The sequence below is a fragment of the Ooceraea biroi genome, chromosome 13 (genome assembly GCF_003672135.1).
Source record: "Ooceraea biroi isolate clonal line C1 chromosome 13, Obir_v5.4, whole genome shotgun sequence".
NCBI classification, from domain to species: Eukaryota; Metazoa; Arthropoda; class Insecta; order Hymenoptera; family Formicidae; genus Ooceraea; species Ooceraea biroi.
The window spans coordinates 9340808-9364326 of record NC_039518.1 but is presented as its reverse complement, the minus strand read 5'-3'; the positions used below and the strand labels follow the sequence as shown (position 1 = coordinate 9364326).

Below are 23519 nucleotides of genomic sequence, written 5' to 3'. Positions count from 1 at the left end.
GGAAATGATTATGACATCATTAACTACAATGTAGATAGATGTTCCATGATTTTTCTTAGACTTTGAATATTTTGAAAGGTGAGAAAAATAACGTCGAAATAGACTCACATGTTTACTGGAATGAAGCTGAAAAACATGTTCACACGGAGGGTAGGATAAAAATGCTTTTAATTCGGAAAGAATACGTTTATACATAACGCATGAATTTTCATGATGTTCAAAGTTAGTAGAATAACAAAGTAAAATAAAATAATTTAATTGACAATAGTGTTGATAATGTAAGTTAATTTATTTTAAAAACACTGTGCTTATCACGTATACAATAAAAGCTTTTTATTTTACTTATTCCGCATGAAACGGTAGCGTTAAAGCTATAGCGCTTCTATTTTAACGACACACATTTTTACTATGAAGCCACTAAAGGGATCACAACACTGTCTGTCGCTAGCCTTGTTATTAAGTATCAAGAAGAATTAAGTAAATATGTGTAAATCCTTTACACATTTTCCTACATTAAAATTGTCGCGATTAATATCGTTAATTTTAGTACTTGCAAAACACTAAGAAATAGAAATTCTTACTAATCCAGTATTTACGAGATAAATAGCACAATTTATGTCCTCGTCAGATTTTATTATGTTACATTGTGGCCAAGATTAGCAGACTAATCGTTACTTACTTATCGCATATTAATAATACAACTATGGCAGTCTATCGAGATACACTACGTATTTATACAGCTAGCAGTTGCCTGAATTATAGAGCATTCGACTGCACATGATAACAACTCCATATTTAATGACGCAAATTTCATAACCATTAGTAAGATTGTACAGATCAATTTTGTTGGCTTTAATATCTTTCGTTCTAATTTTTATTCAAATCTTTTTACTAACGTTTTTATTAACGAAACAGTATCTATACATGAATTAGAAAATTTCTTTTTAGTTACCTATAAATGATATTTTTGAGACATGTCGAATACATTATATCTTATTGATATATGATATCGACATTCGACGATATAAGAAAACGGAATGCCGTTTTCTTATCATGGTGCATGGTACGAAAATCAGCTCATATATAAGCTGACGCTGCAGTCGAAACGTGTTAAAAGTAAAAATAAAACATTGATTTCCATTGCAACCTTCCAACATTTAATGGCGCATTATAAAAAAATGGCAGTGTATGAATTTTTAAAACTGTGTAGGATTATAAGATCATTGAAAGAGAGCATAACGTTAATCGTAAAATGTCCGTAGAAAACAATGTATTAATGATTGTTTCCGCGCATGAATTTGCGTATGAAATGTCAATATACGTATAATCGACATACATGCGATTTCGCTGTTTTTGTTGTGAATAAAATTTCTAACAGAGGAACATGCTTTAAATTGTGTGTGTGTGTGTGTGTGCGCGCGCGTAGCTCCTTTTACCTTTTAATCCTCGAGAAACGTGTTTTCTACAGACAGAACACAATTACATACACATCTGCAACTTGGCACAAGTACTTTCCAAGTATCTAAATGCGCAGTTTTATTGCTATCATGTTTCTACCTTTTTATGACGTGATAAATTTAAGAAAGGACAACTTGTAACTATATAACTTGGATTATAATTAATTTCAACTATTAAATCTACGTACTTTCAGGACGCTTGCCTAGAATATCGTCTTTACTATATCGTAAACAATTTTTATTTTTATGTATTATATACGATTTTAAACTATTACGCGCTACGCATATACGTTGCGCTGACAGCGCGTAATGGATAAAATCCAATTTTACAGACTGCGCTGTTTACAAACCATTATCGAGAAGCAGCTATTTTAAAAGTTTCATAAATTCCATAACTATAAATTGTAATTTTAACTCTATATAATCTTATCGGCACGTACTTATCGGCAGTGGAAACTTATAAATGCACATCGTATCATGTGCATTTCACTATTATACATGTATATTAGCCCACACTCGCCTGGTCTGGTGAACTGTGTTTTGGTATTGTTATCCGATACTTTTGTCTCTTTATATCGAAAATTATATATATAAAAAAAAACTAATTAAATCTAAAGCGAATCGGTGGTTATAACGCCACATGCCTACATGATTGCTATCGATGTAAACGAGATAGTGTACCTCGCAAGTAGTGAATCGCCGCTCGAATCAGATCGAATCAGATTACATCTAAGTATTTGACTTTGCGAACAATATCTGAATGTTCGAATATCGAAGTATTCTAGAATTTCTATATTTGAAAAAGAATCATATTCAGAGAAAGACGAAGGAAAATTAATACTTTTCTCGGTCAATTAAAAACAAATATTGATAAAATATTTAAATGCTAGTCTAGACCATTCAATCTAATACACTGAGGTAATTAACAAGCCGAATAAGTTAATCAAGTAGGCATATGTATTCAAAACTTTAGACACTTTCAAATATTCGGATACTTATATAGTAATCGAAATATTTATATACCCAAATATTGAAAATAATAAACGTAAGTAGTAATTAAATAGTGATATGAGAAATTCTCGGTCAGATCGTAAGATAGGTCGACACAGAGTTGATTAAGGACATCCAGCTTTATATAACATCCAGCTTTAGACCTATCTTCGGTATGCAGATGCCACAATAACCGCCACATTTACCACGAATTCGCTGATAATTCTGAATGGCATAAATATTAATAAATATATAAGAAAAATGGCAAAGTATGCGTGTGGGCGCATATACGCACGCGTGTGCATTTCATTATGACTCTCGAAGATTAGAAAATTTAAAAATATTAGGTATGTGCAAAAGTTATATGTATGAGTAATGATAAACATAATTTCATAAAATAACGATGAATACAACGAGCAATAAAAAACTATTTCAGATTACATGCAATATGAGTTTTAAGTACTGCAAGGGAAATCAATTTGCTCTGTTCTTGGTGTTTTGTCCCACAATTATAATTGCAAATATTAATTTCACCGGTTTAAAGTCGATAATTGTGATCAATCATGCTCTGGAACACCTGGATCACCGTTCGCAAGTTACGAGTTCCAAGTTTTTCATTCTTACAAATTCTCAATACGTATCCTAACTTTATCTGTACTGCGAAATTTAGCGACTTGAGGAAAATTTGTCATTTGAAAAGGTTGTTGTGCTACTCTAACATAATTCGGTACTCAAAAAAATTTGAAAATGTGAAAATTTTTAATTTACTTTCTCCCCTTTCATGAATTGTTATCGACTTTTATGATTATTGCGATTTTTATCACTTGTTTTTTTTTGTTTTTGAAATATTATTGTTAGTATGTTAGTAAATGTTCTATGTATCTTGAAAAAATAAATTAAGTTTTTTTTTTTTAAATTACTTACAGTTTGATTGAGGACTACGAAAGCATTCGAGGCTTCTGGATCACTAATCCATGTTACTTCTGATGATAATCTCAAGGCGGTACCTCCCAAATCGATACTGAAACGACCTTGTGGACAATGAGTGAGACTGTAACAATCACCAGCTGTGCCATATTCCACACGCTTCTTTCCCTTGGTGCGCGAAAACGTGTAATCATTTGCTAAACAGATAAAAGAAAATATCTGAAATATACAATCATATCGAATCGCCTATGAATTTACATAATTGATATGAAAAATAAAATTTTACAGTATAAGACTTTATTCTTCGATACACAGCTAAACACAACTATAAAAAGCTTACAAAAATTTTGCAGAAATATTCTTTCAGTATTCCATTACAAAAGGTGCGTGTGCGTGTGCGTGTGTGTGTGTGTGGGTGTGGGTGGGTGGCGACACGCGCGCACTCACGTACACATGTAGCGCGAATATATAACTGTTAAAATTAAACTCTTGCTTACCTATAATGTATAATCTTACGGGATCTATGCGTACTCTTTTGAACATTGTTTTGCCAGAGAAACTCTTATCCACTTCAGACACACAGTCACAACTGTCATTTCTTTGGCCATTAAACGGGCACGTATATGGATTGTTTAACCTGATTTTTAAAATAATATTCAACTCTTACAGAATGCCCAAAACAGAAATGCTCAAAAAATAATATTTTGCAAGCCATTTAAAAAATAAAATACAAAGTATTAATTAGGAAAAAAATAATGGTAAAAAGATGAAAATACTAGGATTAACATATCTTTTATATAAACGCATAGTTGTTATAAATAAAGGAACACAGACTACTTGTATTTTACTAAAATATCTGATATTTCACTAATAATAATATAGCGCGCAAATAATTGTAAAAAAACTTACCAACCTTTTATCGTAGATCTCCGCATAGTTTTCGTTATCGCCAGCTGGTAATGTTAGATATTCTAACGGCTCGGTACCTGCCATTCTGTGACAATAGATCGACATATTTCTACCACCGATCAATAATGGATATTCACCATCCATAGAGAACTTGAGGCGTTTCTGAATTTCAAGACAGCTAATCGGTCCGCATCTTCTTTGATTACATTTGCGCTTTCGTTGTGGCTTGAATTTCAGTGAACAGTGACGTCGAGCAACTTTTCTGCCGGTTATATCGTGGCAATAAAGTTTGCGGATTTGTCGGCCTTTACGTCCACAGAAATGACTACACTGTTAAATGTAGAGAAAGAAAAAACAAATACAAAAAAGAATTCATTCGGTATTTTCGGCGAATAGCAAGAGTATGAAAAGAAAAAATGGAAAACGTCGACTAATGCTAATACTAATAGTAATACTAATAGTAGTATTTGAGAATAGTATTCCAGAGATGTGCTTACTTTCCTCCAAGGACCAGCAGTCCAATAATATTGATAGTGACACTCTCGTAGTGTACACGTTTGCACTCCAACTGGTTTCTGATCCATTGGACAACCTTCGGTTGGAGTTGGATCGATCCAGCCATAGTGATTTACTCGATGGCAAGTGACTGCACGGCGTTGTATTCCTTTACCACACATCATAGAACACTTTAAATAAAAAATACGTTTACAAAACTCGTTTACACCATAATCGATTACATTTAAATTACGTAAATTATTTCAGTAAAAAAAGAACGTAAAAAATACAGAAAAATCATTGCGTTAGTTTTTCGATGATCATAGCGTATATAATGAAAAAATCTACAATTTACATAATTTAGTTTATTATGTACGCGAATGTTCCATGTCCTGCCATATGTGTACCATATGTCAACAACATAGATGAGGTAACAATTTGAGGTGCTTAATTAATATGATTTCAAAAAGATGTTCAAAATTTTCCTCATTTCCCGCAATGCACGTTCGAGCTCGATGTTGGAAGCTTTGAATTTCTAAAAGAACATTACGCGCATTATTTACACAAGCGTTTCTAATGCAATCTCATATTTGCTCTCGTGTTAGTTGTTGAAAAATTCAACTTTTAAAATACAAAACGAAAACTTGTAGACAGTAAAATTACAATTTTATAACAAGATTTTACGTTCATTAGAAAGCACTTTGCGTTTTTCTTAGCAAATATAATGAGATTTTACAAGAAGGAAGATATTAAGTCACAAATGTATAATATATCATCCACAGATTTAATAACGTCCCGTTAAACGCGATCAAGAGGCGATTGTTTGCCATGCATTTTTATAATCCGTTATAATGCTTGTGAGACCCATTCCCAAGATGATCGATTAAGATTAGTTATTTATGAGAACGTGTTTTAATCTTTAGATGCTCGTTCTCAGATAATCGTTATTTCCCTTGCTGCATATATATATATATATACACACTGCGTTTTCGGTTATATATATATATATATATATATAAAATACATATTCGTGCATAAAAAGGAAAAAAGAATGCAGTTCTGTTTCCGTGTCGTACTCGGCAAGGTTTATGAAAATTTTCGTGAAATAGAATGTAGCAGCAAATATGATCGTAATGCTGGCGTGAGGTTGGGGTATAAAAATACCTCCGACCAGATGCCTTCTTGCCAAATATAACCGCAGGCAATGCGTTGGCATAATCTCTGCGTTTTCGGTTTGCGCAATTTCAATCTCGAGCACTGCTCGTCCTTAACGGGTACTTCCGGCCCATGGGTGCCTCTTCTCATCATACATTCCACTCTGCGCGTCTGTATCCCAGTGCCGCACGATTTAGAACACTGCAAAATATTTTGATTCGGTGCAAGCTGGCTACACACACATTGTCCATGATAATAAAATTTCGGTATCGGTATGCCACCGCTGCACGATATCGTCACTTTTCTTTTCATTCAGCTATTCTTTTCTCTTTTTAGCTTTTTTAATAATAATTTGTAATAATAGCATTTCTTGTGCATTTTATCGTTTTATTGCTTGGTCAGAATAAACTGAATTGAAAAATGATTCGGAACAAGTAGTTTGACATTAGGTCTTTCAATACGATTACGATGCTTCATCTATCAGCATTCTTTTTGAAAGCAATCATATGTATATATATTATATACTCATCTTCGTTTCAACCCTTTTACATAAAACAAAAAATTCAAAAAAACCTTTGGCTTAATTTATTTGGTTTATTTATTTTCGCTCTTACCATTTGTCATTTATATCTTATAGCAAAGTTTTATTAAAGTTTATACAGGGTGTTTCAGAAATAGGTGGACAAACCAAGGTTAAGATTACATTTTACTCACTGTAAGGATGAAAAAAAGTCATATTAATATGGATCCGGAAATGCTTCCTTTCCAAGTTATAAACACTTTTTATTTACAAGAAACTTTGATAAAAAACATTTCACATTAAAGAAATTGCTCGAAATAAAGTTTGTCCACCTGAAACATGTTGTATAACAATTTCTCAGTCTTCTTTTGCTTATCGCGATTTATTGGATGAATATCAAGAGATCGAAGAAGACTATCTTTGCATCGAAACAACTTAACGGAATGTCGAAACGCAATGTTCTATATGATGATTATATTTATATTATGATATACGATTAATTATTAAAGTCACTTACGGGAGTCCAGGTAGACATTTTCCATCTGCGTATGATATTAGAGAAATTATTTTCTTTGCTACTCTTAGGATTGCTTCTGCAGGACTCTTTTTGACATCTTCGTACATCTTTCGGTTGTTCGTCAACACATTCCTTGTTTGACACAATTTCACCACGATGATTTTGGCAACGTATCTGACGGTACTGGTATCCATGACCGCACTCCACATCACACTAAACAATTTAGATTGTTTGGCATTGAAAAAAAAAACATGGATAAAATATGGATAAAGAAATCTCAAACTACTTGTTCATTTTTGCATGGAAATGCTAGAATTTATATGCAGGAATTTATAGGGATTTATAATAAATTTTCTCTCTGGTAATATCTCAGTTTACCTCACTCCAATTACTGGTTCTCCAAGTAGGACACGGATGTTGATTGCACGTGCTGCTGGCCATCGGCCGTTTATTGGAGTCGCAATAGTGATCGGACTCAATCATTCCCGTTTTCAAGGATACACATTTTACTAATCTGGTTTTGTATCCAGCATCACATTTTTTCGAGCACTGTACATGAATAAAGTATTATAAATATTAAACATATTATGAGTTTTATAAACAGATTATGTGTGTAATGAATAAACTCACGTCTCCATAAGATCCTACGTGCCATTTGTAATCAAAGTGCGATGTAATACTATTGTCAATCTCATTGTCTTGTTGAGAAGGATTTCCGCGAGGGGAATTGGACGAGTATGTAATCGGCGGCAGACTCACCTGCTAAGAAAAACTTATTGCTAATTTACATGCGACAATCGCATCTTAAATTCTTATTTGCTTCACTTGTAGGAAAATATTTTTTTCAGATGCTTTCAAGTAAAAAAGTAATGGAGTGGGATGTCTCAAATTCCGAAAATTAATAGGATAGTCCCGTAGACAATTCACAGAAATTTACGGAAACTCCGCTAGAAAGGAGATGAGGAGGAGATCAAGTTCCTTTAATGGCAATCCTCTAAAATCCTCAAAAATCATACATGTACCGTGTCACACAACGTGAAACGTAGTTTCTAGAAAAAAGATCCTGATATAGTGATAACTTACAACACTGGGGCACGGGGCAAGCGTACAGAGAGTGGTATTTTCCGGTTTTTCGGAAATGGAACACTCGTTACTAGTTGCACCATCAACACTTTTGCAAACAACTTTCCTTCGTGATGTTCCTTTACCACATGTCACCGAACACTGTACAGCAGGAAATTAGATTAAACCTGGTAACTTTATCTTAATAAAAAAGGGTAGATAGAAAATTGTGAAAATTTCAAGTCACTGGTCCAGCGATTTAACATCGCCAGATTTTAGCGCAAAGTATGAAAACGGTTGGATGGAGAAAACATTCATGAATTAAGATGTTTTAATAATATTAGAACAACATAACTTATTTTGTGTAAATAATTATTTTGTATAAATCATACCGGACTCCAATCGCCGGCATGCCACTGATGACAAGGGCCAGCGTCACAGATCTCTGTCGTTTCAATCGGAATGTTTCTGCAGTAAGTGTCTACTACCACGTGATTCTCGATTTGGCACCAAGAAGTTCTGTGTCGTTCGCCGACGCCACATGTCGTGGAACACTGCAACGTGTTTTAATATTACTTCTCAACTTAATGTTTAATTCTTAACGCGTGAGCAAGTAGTAAACTCCTGCAGGAGATATCGATCTTAACGGATACAATTCGGATACGGAAAAATATATTTAGCAATTATTAAATAAGAAAATATCTTCTTACCGGAGTCCAATCTCCTAGGTCCCACTTTGGACAAGCTTTTTTAACGCATATGTTGTTGAAATGTTTCTCCTGTCCAGCGCAGTTTTCATCTCGTACTTGTCTCTCGTTTGAATCAACACATATCGCGCTTCTCGTTTGTACACCACTGCCACATGAGACGCTGCAGGCAGTCCACTCGCTGTAACTCCAATGAACGTCGTTGCACGGGCCTACGCAAGACTGAATCTCGCTTGGTTTCTCAACGTGTAAACACGCGTGTTCAGATATTGAACGTGGAGCGTGCGACGAGTCTAACAGAATTTGAACACATTGCAAGGTGATGTTTCGCGTCCCCGGACCGCAAAGACTCGAGCACTCCGACACAGAGCTTATCTGCCACCTGAAAGCCATAATTTTCAGCGATCCAATAGAAAGCGATGAAATGATTGTTATACGTGTTGAAACTCTGACGGAAACTCAGGTCACTTGATCCACTTACTGCAGGGTGCAATGCGTGTTGCACATTCGACTCTCGCCTCGTGGTTTCTCTTCAGCTTGGCAGTAATCGTTGAGCACTAGATTCTTGCGCTCGATATTTCTACATTCAGCCTCACGATACATCATACCTTGACACACTCGATTGCAGATTGACCAATTGGTCAGCACCCACGTATGGCTGTCTAGAATTCTTTTCGGTATGGTATATTCGTACACAATTTGCGGTGGATCTATTTTTCCTACGGACAGTACCTGGAATGGCATAGTTTTGCTTGAATGACACATATTACTGCGAGTTTTTATCTGGACGTAAATCGTAACGCGCATTACGTGTAACTAAAGATACGCAAATTTAATACATAAATTTGGTGAATCTACCTCCAAAATTAAATCGATGGCGATAGATCTAGAACTGTTTAGGCGTTCGACGACTGGTTCTGGTCCGCTGTATTCAATAGTGACGCCTGGATGGACGATCACTTTACGGTGCATTACCATAAAATTGCCATTTAGAATGTATTCTCCATCTTCTCCAATTCGTATAGCTATAATGTATGTTTGTTACGTTTCTCTGAATTAATCGACGGAAGAATGCATGATAAACGTTAGATGGGTATAGGCTTACCAAGATAATTACTGTCATTGTAAGCGCCCAGCCATCCATGTTGCCTAATGTCAATGTTACTGCTGCCGGCAGGGATTTTGGCTACTCTCGTATAACCGTATACGCTAGAATTGTAGGAGCTTGCGATCCTTTGACAAGTGGAATTATCGCCTCTACAAACTCCGCAGATGTCGAGCTTTGCCGTCGAGTTCAAAACGTGATCACAACCAGCTGGTTTACATTGGCCGTTAACACATATATCAAAAATGTCGGGACCACAGGGCGTTCCATCAATTACTTTATCACGTAGCATGTAATACTGATTGCTTTCCACTCGACAATACAATTTACAAAGCTCTTCTGGCTCTACTATAAAAAAGACGTTTGCATTACGATAATGTTTAAATTATTTCTATTGTAAACTCTAAAGGGAATTTCGATATTCGATTTATACGATTACAGCAGAATTAAAGCAATCATTTCCTATTTCTAGTATAATTGATTTTATGATCATACTTTTATTATATTTTGCGTGCCACTTGACGTCTCTAGTGAGATTCTGGATGTTGAAATTGTTGTTGTCAAATTTCGCACACTGCTGTTCTCTGTAAAAGAAAACAGAAATATTTCATACAACTACTTATTCATTCGAAATAGAAATTGGCCAGTACGATCATTGACATGACAGGGTCGCTTGTTTTAGAGTTTTTAAATTTAGATATAATTTACTCAACACTTTTTATATTTAAAAATCATCTCGATGGGAGAAATTTCTTGACACCGATGCGACAGACACTATCAAAGCTGAGATATTGGACATGACACATACCTGAAATCCGGACTATCTGGTGGACACTCTCTGATGCCGCAACTACGATATTTGACGCGCTCGCCGATACAATAATTGCCACCGTTCATCGGTGCTGGTTTATCGCACTCACGATATTTCTTTTTGACACCGCCGCCGCAGGTTCGCGAACACTCGCCGTATCTTCCCCATTCGCCCCATTGACCGTGCACTGGTTCGAGGTTTCTACGTGAAACGCATTCGCCACGGTGACACCATTTCTGGGGAGCGCATGGCGTACCGTCTGCCCACGGGGTGTGTTGAGTATGACATCGTTGGTGATGGTTCCATTGTGGCACGGTGCACCACAATGTCTTACACACTGCCTGGCCGGTAACCAACCAAGCCGTCAATTTACTTAAATTCTTAGTGTTACTTTTCTTAATATTAATAACATTATGTAACATTATCTGTGTAATGTTATATATGTATAACAATTTTACAATTTTATACAGGAAGAAATTGAAGAGAACGTTTCCGACTTACCATCCTTCTCCTTAAGAGAACAGATTCTAGATCCTTGTCCAAATACAAGTTCGCATTGTTTATCCTTTGAATAATCCTCACCGGGTAACCGACCTGCTTGTCTCTCCATTGTTTTACTAGGTTCATCCAGCAAACAATTGGCATATCCCGATCTGAAGGTTTACAAAATTAAAAGACATTTATCAGTAATACTCGTCCGTTGTCGTTATTCCTCTGAAGAACGTGAGGAATTTTAATAAATTCAAATAAAGAAATCACTAAAAAGTTATTCCATCTTTTCGATACTTACTCGAAAAATTCGGTAACATAATGTCGAGAACACCTGGACCATTCCCAGGGGAAAGTATTATCATCTAGCATACGAGACATCACATTGTGTACACCCGTACGATTCCTGAAACTCCTGCATTTCGGATCATCGTCGTGCGGCATATTGAGTCTGTAATTCATTTTGCTTATTTTACTCTTTTTTTTATCTTCATCTCTTCATTTTCTTCTAAATAATATCACCAATAACAATTGACTATTATTATACCTACAAGAATAATATATACTTACACATGACCAATCTCGTGGGCGATAGTAAACGCCGCTGCTAATCCATTATCCTGTACTATAGCGCATGAAGCTCCTGGTGAGCACATTCTACCCAATTCCGCCAAGCCCAAAGTGTCACAACGCTTTTGATCCGGATTATGGCACAAGTTTTCTCTAAAAATTTCAAATTTATTTGCATTATGAATACTTCTTATAATAAACGTATAATAACTAAATCCTAGAAATCTTCAAGTCTCATTTGTAGTGACACAGCAATTGATCTATGATCATCATCATTAAAATCAATCATTAAGAATCATTAAAAAAAATGTAGGATATAAACCTAGTTAAAAGAAGTGCAGCGTCGTGATGTTCTGGAGATGGTTCGTCAGGATTGTTGTTTTTTTGCCATTGACAAAATTGCTTTAACATTAGAGCCGCAGCGATACCATCGCTTCCGCTTTGTTTAGTACCGAATATTTCGTCGGTTTGGACGATTTTCATCACAGCTATACTCACTGGATTGCCGATAGAATGGTCCTTGTAGATTCGTGAGACCTATCTTTCCCAAATGACAGATAGTATTATATCTGACTGTTTTATTATAATATATTCAAGATTTGTGAAAAAGTTTCTTTGCATTCCTATTTAAATACATTAAAAAACTTTTTTTATATAGTATTTTAGCAACGACTGCCAAGGTGAGTGACAGATTACAAGTACAAACACGCAAAATAGATCAAATATTACAGAATATAAATGAGAAAGATCAAGAGCTACGTATCGAACGAACGAGTGCATCACATTTCGTGTGAAAAATTGAAAACGCATTTTATTAATACTTTTTTAATAGATAATGAGCCAAAACTGCGAGATTTTATCATTGCTGAGAGTAACTCTTAAATAATCATATTAAATATTATCAAATTATTTTAGAATTAGAATTAATTTAAAAAGAAAAACATTTGTATACCCACCGTGCTCATGAGGACTAGAATGTAGCTAACTAAACCGCTACCATGGTATTTCACCATTTTTGCATCGGCCACCACCATAATTTCTATGAAATATTCACGCGGTAAAGCCCGCCGTGGTCTCCATGTAAGAAAAGGATCCGAATCCATTTCCGAGTCTTGGGAATATTCTTGATAGCTGCGTTCACGTTCCATGCTGTGATACCTGTAAATGTATATCGTTCTTGAAAACTTACAAAGTTGATGTATTCATTTATATTTATACCTGTCATCGTAGTCATCTTTTTGAAAGAAATATTGACTATGCTCGCTTTGCTTCGTGAATCGCTTATGTTTTTCTTCCTTCTCTCTAAGAAACCGCTCCAACGATGCAGTCTTCCTCGTCAATGATCTACGTTCTCGCAAATGCTTTCTAACATCGATTTTGTGAGAAAAATTATCATCCACTAACAAGGTAGTGTCGTCCAAATCATAGTCTATAAACATTTTAATTGTTACATAGTTATAAAACATTTTATGACTCTCGATATTCAATATCAACGGATCAAGACACAAGAGTTTTATTGCATTGACAACAGAGTATATTATTAATAATAACAAATAAACAAATCATGATTTACCTGTGACTCCACAATTGCGATTCTTAACTTCATCTTCCAATATATTAACATTTGTATCATCATTGAAATTGGACGTCGTCGTAGGTACATGGTAGATTGCATGCTCTAGAGAAGATCCGAGAGAATCTTCATCACCTTCGCGCCAATGTTCGGTAGGTTTAATGAAGTAGTTACCTATTGATGTCTTCATATGGCCAGTCTGGAAATAAAATCTGCTTGTAAAATTTATTAAAAATATGAACTTGTGCAAATACTACTACCAAATCTGATCTATATCTGATCTTTACCTGATTAATGTTTCAAAAACATAATAAGAATTTTGGAAAATAATGTGTTTTACACTACATCCTTTTAATTGGACATTTAAAAAAATTGATTCCATTAAAGTAAACTTTAACACATTATTGCAATGCAAACCATTATCGATAGAAGAGAGACAGAATCAAATGTTAAAATTCGTTATAAATATACTGTGCGCAATCATCTCAAAATATTACCATTGTACGTTTACGTGCGAAACAAGAACAGATTCAGTTCTCGTTTATTTTAACTTAAGCTACGGTAACTTATATAGAGCTACTATCTGAAGAGTGTTATTTACAAACAAAGTGCTATCCCTGTTGTTACATCCACTAACCCCAATACGTTAACTTCTCGATTAAACAATCTGATGAACTCTCTCATTTATTTATTTTTTCAATACAGATTTTCAGCTCTCGTACACGTGCGTTGCGAAAGAAACGGATATATAACGCAGATCTTTCTGTTTCATCTAAAATCAAGAGTCTCATGACTCTTGTAACTTACAGCACAAACATTTCAAGTATTAGCTATTTAGCTATTTTGCGAGCAGCTAATTGTGGATTTGGTTACATATGCTCTAAATTCCATAAATCGAGAAATATTCTATCAGAAACATAAGAGCTGTTTTTTTTTATACCATAACGTTGAAATAATATAAATTGTAAATAATTTCCGCTCAATAAGTTTTTGTTTAAGATAGAAGGAGATTATATGTATATGAAATAGGTAAATAGAATAAAATTCTCTCTTTCTCGCATGTGAGCGAGGATACGTTCGCGCGTTATCACGATCGCGTCGCAAGAACGATGGTGAGCTCGTATTCTTGTGACAGTATAATCTGTTGTTATGACTTGGTTCGTGACCGAAATTTAAACAAATCCGAAAATATGCGGTGATTATTGAATTGCATAAATTTATCTTGGACTTCTCGCGTATGGCAATTCAATAGCTACAGTATATTAGTATACGATAGTACGTGTTAAAAGATATGAAATCGATAAATTGCATAAATTGCGATATACGTGCGTTTACATAAAATCCGTTTACAAAACTGTAGCTTCTTGTAGCTCTGTGTCTCCTCCCCCGTTTGGAAACGTCCCTCCCACAAGAGCACAGTACAGTAACCGACTTCAGTAACGACTGAAAACGAAGGAAAAGCCGAGAGCCGCTATCTCGTGGCAAGGTTGGATATAATTAGGTCGAGTAGCTCGGTTCACTATCGAAAGTAAAAACATCAAGGCTCGACACAACCGGGCGCTTACTTCTTCCTATTTCTACGTCTGAAACAGACGGCCGATTGATTATTCTAACCTTGCCACGGCTAAATTAAAGCATGACCCAAATCGCCACGAAGAAGCGATTTGAACTAGCGAAAAACAAGTCTACCCATTCCAGTCCCGTTTCCAGTCCAGCCTTTCAGGCTTCTTTCTCTCTCAAGAAGACACGAAGAAAATTGCCGGTTTCAAGAAGACGCTTTCCTCAATGACGGACCGATAAAAATTGATATACAGATGACTCGCGTGCATTCATGAGAATCATCGTTTTTGTAAAGAAAGTAACGATAATAAAGTAACGATAAACGATACATCAATTGTCGAAGCATTAAGCGTTCCACTTGATCCACTTTGAATTCTCTCAATAGCAAATTAAATAAAAAAGAAAGAATAACAGCATATTGTGCAAATGTATTTAGCTATTCCAGTTAGTATTGACTCGATATGAATCCATGCGAGAAATTCTTAAAAAAACGAGAGGTACATCAAAATGCAGCAGACTGATCATGGACTTGGATTCGAATAAATTAGCTCGCGCATGACGTGTATAATAAAAAAAAAAAAAAAAAAAAAAACGCGAAACGACCGCATGTCAAGTTTTCTTAAGCTCGATCTCACCATCAGCAGTGACTCACCATTCCATGACAAAGACTGACACTGACCGCTGAACTCGGATCACCATCAACTGACCCGCTGTAGAAACAACCCAGCTGATGACCAGTGTGTTCTCTGCTGGTTATGTTCTCACTCGTGTGTGTTACCTGCGTCATTATTGGCTAATGAAGATTACCAATTGAATTGAGCGAAACCGAAACTGCGGCCTTAACTCGTTTCGCTTTACGTTAATCCTTACCTTTATGCCGGGAGATACAAAACTGGCGTCGTGTGCCAATCGCAGGCGGAATCGTTTCCCGAAAGCGGTAAATTCATACTGCGGATGAGGGTCCCAAACTTCAGCTGACGCGTGTCGAAAATGACCACTGTGATGTCTCTCCGCCGTAGAAAAGCTTTCGGCTAAGAACAAGAGACACTTTGTTTCAAATAAAGCAGATTATACAGAAAAGAGCTGTAAAAAGAGTGAAAAAAAGTATATAAAAAAAGAAGAGATATATTATAGAATTTGCTAATATTCTAATATGAGATATACTACACGTATATTCTACATGCATGCATCTCTGCATATACTTTTAGAATTTTATATGCAATGCAGGCATCAACAGCCCTTTTACATTGATTTGTCATATACGTTATAAAATAGATGTTTAAGGATTACCACCAATCGAACAATATCAGTGGTCAGTGAAGATCTCTATGCAAGATTTATTGTTAGTTTAGATAGGAAAATGTGCAAAGAAAGTAAATTCATGAATTTTTACGTATGCTGTAGGTCTTTCTAAAAACTTACGTGGATCTTCATATTGATTTTGACTAATTTTTAAAGGCTTGATGTACTCGAGGTTGCCCTTAGCGGATGGTAATACATCGATTGACGATATATTATTGTATTTCTTCGTATTTTTTGGTTCCTCAAAAAGCACTGAAATAAAAAACCATTAGAAATTAAATTTGGATGTATCGTCCAATTCGATGCTAATTAATCAAATTAATTGTTTCAGACTGCATTTTATTATGGAATTTATTTGTCGGTATACAGATTCGTACATTCCGGATATAAATTTACTGAACATTATTTTATTTAACATTGAAATAAGACGTTACATATTGAACATGAAAGATATAAATAAAAATCACTATTCAAATTTATATTGATTCATTCAGTATTACGCGGCATATCAAGCATTACAATTCGATGCACTAGACACTATTCAAAATAATGCAAATGCACAAACGTATTCTAACAATAAGATTCTTCGATTTTTCATTGAAATAATAATAATAAAATAAAAGAGAATCGCACAGTTCGATCACAGTCGAGTCAGTTAATCAAGTAGGAATGATTTCTCGAATAACAACTTTTTAGCAACAGCAACAGTATTAATATAACTTGCCAAGAAGTACGGGACGGTGCTTTGCATTCTTGGAGTATTGAGTGACGTTAATTACTACCTGTCTAAGTGAGCCAATCTGTCAGTAAAAACACAATAATTGCAAATAATTGCATGTAATAATAGCCAACAGATTCTAGGAATTCTTCTTTGATGAGGTAACAGATTTATGTAGGAACGAAACTACAAGGAACAATAGTAATTATCCAACCCAATTCTCTAAACTCAGATTCATTTGTGAAGCGTAACGCTTCTAAAGATATCATGGAAACGTGCCAGATGGCGGTACCATTTCGAACACATTTATTTTGCGTATTAAAATTCTCGGAAGGCATTTCCCAAACAGTTATAACAATTGTTTCCGTTCCATTTCCCAGAGGCATGTGCAAATAATTGCGTTAGCTATAAATATCATCCTCATTCAGTTAGTACGTCCATCATCGTTAAAAGAATTCGCACCTGTTACAGACTTTATATGTAGTTGCTGTCTCATTATATATTTCGCTTTATCACAAATAAGTGTACGTAGTAAAAGAACTTGTTCGCATACATTGTGAAATAATCGGAGAGTTGTAATGGTAAACGTAGTGAAGACATTACTCTTTTGCTTGTCTTTCGGACTAAGAGATTATATTAAATAGGCCGGCATGTTAAACGTGAAAATCTAATTAATATTATTTGTATAGCATACATGCATGTCGTTGAACTATATCGTTGAGTGACATATAAAAGAGCCTCATTCTCATTACCACCAGACCACTTCTTGCGCATAAACATTTGCGCTGCGACAATCTTTGCTGCGCTGACATCAGAAAGGCTTTCTCGCCTTCCTCCATCGTTTATAAGGCGGATACTGTTCGTAAGAAAGAAGACAAGTCCTAGCGCATTTAACTATTAAACTATGTGCGCTGCCGGTCTATTAAAATATATCGAAACACAAATTTCGAAAAGAAATCTCTATGCTACTTCTACCAGTTAACAAAGAACTAAGCACTGTTGAGTCTACTTTTATTTTCATTCGCACAAAGCTCATTTTCATAAAGTTTGTGGAGCGATGCATGATATAAGACTAAATTTATCCATTATTTATTTAACTAAGATCTGTTAAAAAGTGTAATCATAAGCAAAAATGCAAAAATGATAATAAAATCACAAATGGTGTGTCACTACACCCAAGGTTCAAGACCATCGCGCGTTATCGTATTCAGAGTACCAGCTGGCTTTGACTATTTTAACTCAAATGGTCTGAAATGTAAATTATGGCCGGGCAACCGATATATCCTGTAGCCAGACTACAGTGCTTCGAGTTCTGTAGGCCGGTCGAAATGTTTACGGACAAGAGCTTAAACGTCTGGCAACACTATCTGGCAGCATCCTGTACATCTGTAACTTTGTCAGCACTTGAATAAATCTTTCAAAGATTAACAATGTCTCGGATAGGAATGGTTTGTTTCTTCTTTTTTTTGTATTTAAACTATAACATTTTTTTCATCGTTAATCTATCTCTATCTATTTAAACAAGTTTCGTTTCATCAAATACAACAAAGCATTTTTCTCATTTGTCAAAACAAAATTGTGAACCACATGTATGTAACACGTATGTAACACGAGTTGAATGTGCAAATACGTAATATGTAGCGCAAGTTTAAGCATTTTCCACCAAGAAGGTGTATTTTAACTTTTTTCTAAAACAGAGTCATTAATTTTACTTAAAATTTTACAAAATTTGTCCATCTGTTGCAAATATTATCCGACTAAACAAATTATAATCTACGATTGTATCTATCTTTGCCCCGTCACTTAGCTAGTTGCCCTTCTTCCTCCTTCACCACCAGCAGCAGGAATAAAAAACCGAACATCTCTTCTGTATTGCATTTGAAAGCTCATAAATAATTTTTGTATTTGAGTTGTATGTTGTTGTTTCCCACTTGATAAGGAAAAGGGCTAACGGCATGGATATCTTATCGAGATACTGCAGCGATTTGGATAAACTTCGTAGTAGAAACTTTTGCAAGTACATAGCATTAATTCATTACTGCGGACATTGAAGTTTTACGTGAGTAATAATCAAGGTCTTACTTGAACAACACGCAATATCTTGGAACGTAGTCCAGGAGCAACCAGTAATTTAATGCAGTACCGACAATCAAAGTACCCGAGCGAAATTACTAAGTATGTTATTACACAAAATATCTGACAGTTGCAATGTCTTTGATTTCATCATTTCTTGACAACACTGGTCTTTTAGAAAGTCAGGTAGATAATAAGGAATGATGTGTTTATTAATAATTCGCAAGATCACATCGATCACAAATGCTTTTAATAACAAATCGAAACTCTTGAGAGTACTCGCGCAATGATATAATTTCAGTTAGCGACAGCGATGGTCGACAAGGAGTTAAAAACGTAGAGGAAACACAGTAGAAGATGCTTCCCTTGAAGACAACGTTGCGCTTAGTTAAAAACGTGATATTCGCATCTGCTGACCCTGGCAGAACATGAGCCTTCACGACGTACGCACTTTTAATAGCGTTCGCTGCACACGCGCGGCTGCGCTTTCAATTGTATCAACGTTTCCTCACTTTTCTTCCCTGAATCACTTTTATATCGACGACCATCTATTTCCGACTGCACTCGCGTAGGCGCGATGTTCAGGCTGCTAACGCGGCCACGAATGTGTCTTATCAATACGCGACGTCGCACGAGGCAGCAGAGATTATGCGTTGTATGCGTTTTAACGAGCGAGCAAATTCGCGAAAACGCTTTATTATATCGCTTCTTGGAATATCTGGCAGAGGATGAGATTGAGAATAATATTTTTATTACTTATATTCGTCCCGTCGTTGACTTGAAAAACTATCGATCGTGCATGATGATTCTTCTTGAGATAGTAATGCAGTTGTAGAAAACAAATCGTGCATATCAATGTACATCAACGTCATAGTAAACTATAATGTTTTTTATAGTTATGTAATTGCAAACGCCCCACGATCGAATATATTAGTGAACAATCAATATAAACGCTCATTTTCTGAAATACCGATAATACATAGCGCGCGATTCTTTAAGAATATTCGAAGGAACGAAAGACTGCAAGATGAATCTCAAAATAACAGCGCTTTATCATATTCGAATTTTAAACGTGTGTGCTTATTCATAAGGAATCTTAATAGCAACAAGACATAAGTTCATATTATTAGAAAAGAGACAGTTTAACAACTGAATATTGTTAGTACAATATTCAGAAACAGAAGACGATTGTAACATATATTTGTTTTTTTTTTTTATATTTTCAATAATATAGGTTAATATTCGTTACTAAAAGGACTAAAAAAACGGGACAGATATATGTTAGAATGCAATTTAGCCTTTTCCGTTAATAAAGAAAGTAAGGTAACAAGAAGGCAAGGTTAAAGAAAACTCACCGTCGTTCGTAAAGTTGCGTTGATTCGATTGATAGGTCGAAAGCAGATGCGTCGCAGTAGCGCGGCGGAGGTCATCGGCCTGTTTTCTCCACGTTTCATTGACAATGCGATTGGTCGACGAGTCGTTCGGTATTTGACGAAAATCTTCGATTCCGTTTACATTACGCACATCCGACCACAGGATCACCAGCAATATCACGAGCAAAGCAATGGCGAGGGCCGCGCCGATCGTGGCGACGCGATTCGAAATTCGCGACATTTCTCAGATTCCCACTGATACTCGCGCATCTATTCGTTTTCGCAAGTACTTGTTTTTCCGATATTGGGAACTATAGAGAAAGAGAGAGAGAGAGAGAGAGAGAGAGAGAGAGAGAGAGAGAGAGAGAGAGAGAGAGGAATCACGCGTATGTAGATCGTATCATATCGATATAGATCGACCCGATGCATCAGTCGGCGCGTGCGCGCGTATCGATCACTTTTGAACGAAGCATCGAATAAAAAAAACACGTGGAGCGTTATCGTGAAGCGAATGAATATCTTTCAAAACATTCGAGCCGAGAGCTCCGTCGCTGTACGTACGCGTACGCGTACATGCACAAAAAGCTTCGCAACAGGCAGGGATCTCTCTCAAGGTCTTCTCTTCCTCCTCTGAAACCTCGTTTTCCTCGTGAACGAAGACTCACTGACAGAATGCAACCAGGATCGGCGCAACGTTCATTAAAGAACGCGCGAATCTCGCCTCTGTGTCTTATCTTCTTCGAAAGATCTCGACCATACCGTGCGTGCGTGCGTGCGTGCCTGTTTCGCTGCCGGTGTGCGTGCTACGTGCGTACGTGCGTACGTGCATACGTGCGTGCGTATCGAGGTTGTTACTTCGAGACTGGCCGGCTGAAGCAGTCGAAACGTATCGCGCCTATGGTGTTTGAATGTTCAAGGGCGGATATCATAGCTCGTCGTTGGCGTGTCAAATGTCCCGATTTAATCGTTCTTCTTGCTTCACGAGGATAGCTTATATTTATTGCCGCGTTCTTTCTCTCGATGACTGCCCGTTGCAAATCATTCCGACCGATTCGAGAAAGCAACGACGACGCGTGATCAACGTCTCCGTTGCGAGATCGATCACGTATGATCGAACCCCTCGATTTTCACGTGAAACAATTTGGTAGGGTGGCGAGAAAATTGACTAAATGTGACTCGATCTTACGTTTGCTTCTCTTTTAAGTGATGTCTCCCTGAAACCAAAAGAATGATTCTTTAATCCTCCTATTATATTTATAGCGTGTACAACGTGTAAATAATTGTAAAACAACGTGCATAATGTGCGTATAATTTTGCATTCTTTTCTCAAGAGCTTCTTATTTCTCGTAGCTGATAAGGCTCATTTTCAGAATTATTACTAAACATTTCATATTAGTTTGAAGCCAGTGCTCCAGCAACTTCCTATTTCTCTCTTTTTTATGATATTTTTAGTAGAATACCAAAATTCTAGGAGAGAATGCTTAAATCCATCGCACGTCATTGAACGAAAAAAGATATTAAAGCCACCGCGCGGTTGCCGACCTCGGAATCTCTTAAGGTCTGGGTCAAACTATTCTTGTCGCGTGTGGCGCACGCCGAGTTTGATTGATCAGTTAAATGGGCGAAAAATTTTTATCTCCAAGTTTTTCGTGCGTATAATATGCACATGATATGCCATCTAGATTCCTTTAACTATACGTACATTTTCTATTACGACAACTATTCCCATTGATGAAAAATATGATTTGCACGACAGACAATTTTAATACCTATGTTTAAATGTACAATATATTTTATATAATTTTATATACATGAGTTTTTTTTTTATTTTTCTCATTACTTGATGCATAAAAATTTTTGCGCGATAATATTTAAGAAAGCAAATATCTAACTCACATTAAAGGATACAATTCTACTATCCGCTTGATGTATTGTAAATTTAATAAAAAATCCTCGTTTCTTAGTCATCATATCTTTTTATATTTTTCTAAAGAAGGAAAGTCGACTCTCTAGGAATTCATCAGGAGATATGCTTGATTCATGTTACCCGCGTGATTATATTCATATAATCAGCGGTAAAAAAAACAAATCAACATTGGAAATGAGAAAAATGTCTCGTTCGTTTACATTATGCAGTTGATAGATGTCAGCCGCAGTGTCGGTAGATTTTGATTTAGTGCTAAGAATAAAGAAAATATTTTGAGATAAGTATAATTTAATAGCAACTTCACTGCCTACAGAGAACGCGAATGAGAGGAACCGAACGGAAAGCGTACAATAGTAAAAGCGTGTCAATTCATCTTGCATAATTCGCGTATGGGAGATACGCGAAAGGGAATTCTTTAAGGCTACAAGAAGATAATACAAGAAAATAATAGCTCACAAAGTATGATTTTGAGATTCAAAATATCTATCTAAATGTATCTAGTGTCAGTACCAGTCACTCAATCTTCAATAACTTATCGGAAAAACTTTTTTGTCTTATCGCGTATATTCAATATACCTATAATTATAGAAATGAATATGATTGTAAAAATGTAATTAAACTGTATCGTATGATTTTCTGTCGGCGACCGTCATACTGTGTGAATGAAGCTTAACGTCTACGTACGAGAGACAAGACCGAATGAGGAGTGGAACTAGATGGAAACCGGTAGTATGCATTTTCAACTCTCTTATGCATACCGCCTGATTTTAAACCTGTGTAAATTTACACGCCGTCCTTCTGTTCGTCTTGTCACGTATCTGCCTCGTCTACGAGTGTTGACTTCAAATCTTTAATGCAAATGGTCACGAACAGTGATTATCCATCTTGGAAATGTTAATAATTTAGTGCGACTTGAAAAGACTTTGCGAATAAACTCAGTCATATGAGTGCGATACGCGCATCAAGCGGCACACAGTTCTCCAAAATACAAATTTAAATATTGCGTAACCCGCAATCACACATGATTTCGGAAAAAGATTTCGGAAAGAGGAGAATTTGTAATTTTTAAGACGTCCAAGACGCACTCTCTTCTGTTTTGCTTGATTTGATTTGCTCTCCCGTCCGATCGCGGCATTGTGAAACACTTACCGCAGCTACAATCGGACGCAGTATCACTAATGTCGCACGCATCAACGAATCTGAACGCAATCGACGCAGCGAACCGGATCTTCTTCACCGCCACGTTTACCAGATCGGAGCGTCGACGAAAAGAATCATC

The 23519-nt window shown here is 36.0% G+C and overlaps 1 protein-coding gene across 9 annotated transcripts; it reads right to left on the bottom strand.

The window, feature by feature from the left end:
* Positions 1-270: 270 nt before the first annotated feature.
* Positions 271-23519, bottom strand: LOC105286340 (A disintegrin and metalloproteinase with thrombospondin motifs 8). 9 transcript variants are annotated; one of them, XM_011351233.3, is made up of 29 exons: positions 23390-23519; positions 20296-21527; positions 16270-16401; positions 15718-15878; positions 15500-15625; positions 13288-13486; positions 12933-13143; positions 12671-12872; positions 12037-12251; positions 11715-11867; positions 11446-11595; positions 11157-11308; positions 10653-10992; positions 10340-10428; positions 9845-10192; positions 9598-9764; positions 9221-9471; positions 8743-9121; positions 8425-8586; positions 8054-8194; positions 7601-7732; positions 7349-7519; positions 6971-7183; positions 5943-6134; positions 4781-4969; positions 4288-4613; positions 3872-4011; positions 3372-3571; positions 271-2672 (listed from the first exon to the last, which is right to left on the bottom strand). In XM_011351233.3, the coding sequence occupies exons 2-29, from the start codon at positions 20552-20554 to the stop codon at positions 2589-2591; spliced, it is 5484 nt and encodes a 1827-aa protein (XP_011349535.1). In that variant the 5' UTR covers positions 20555-21527; positions 23390-23519; the 3' UTR covers positions 271-2588. The 9 variants fall into 9 exon arrangements, 8 of the variants coding, with proteins under 8 accessions (XP_011349535.1, XP_026830539.1, XP_011349537.1 ...); XM_026974738.1 differs by having other exon boundaries at positions 7601-7729; XM_011351235.3 differs by having other exon boundaries at positions 9845-10189.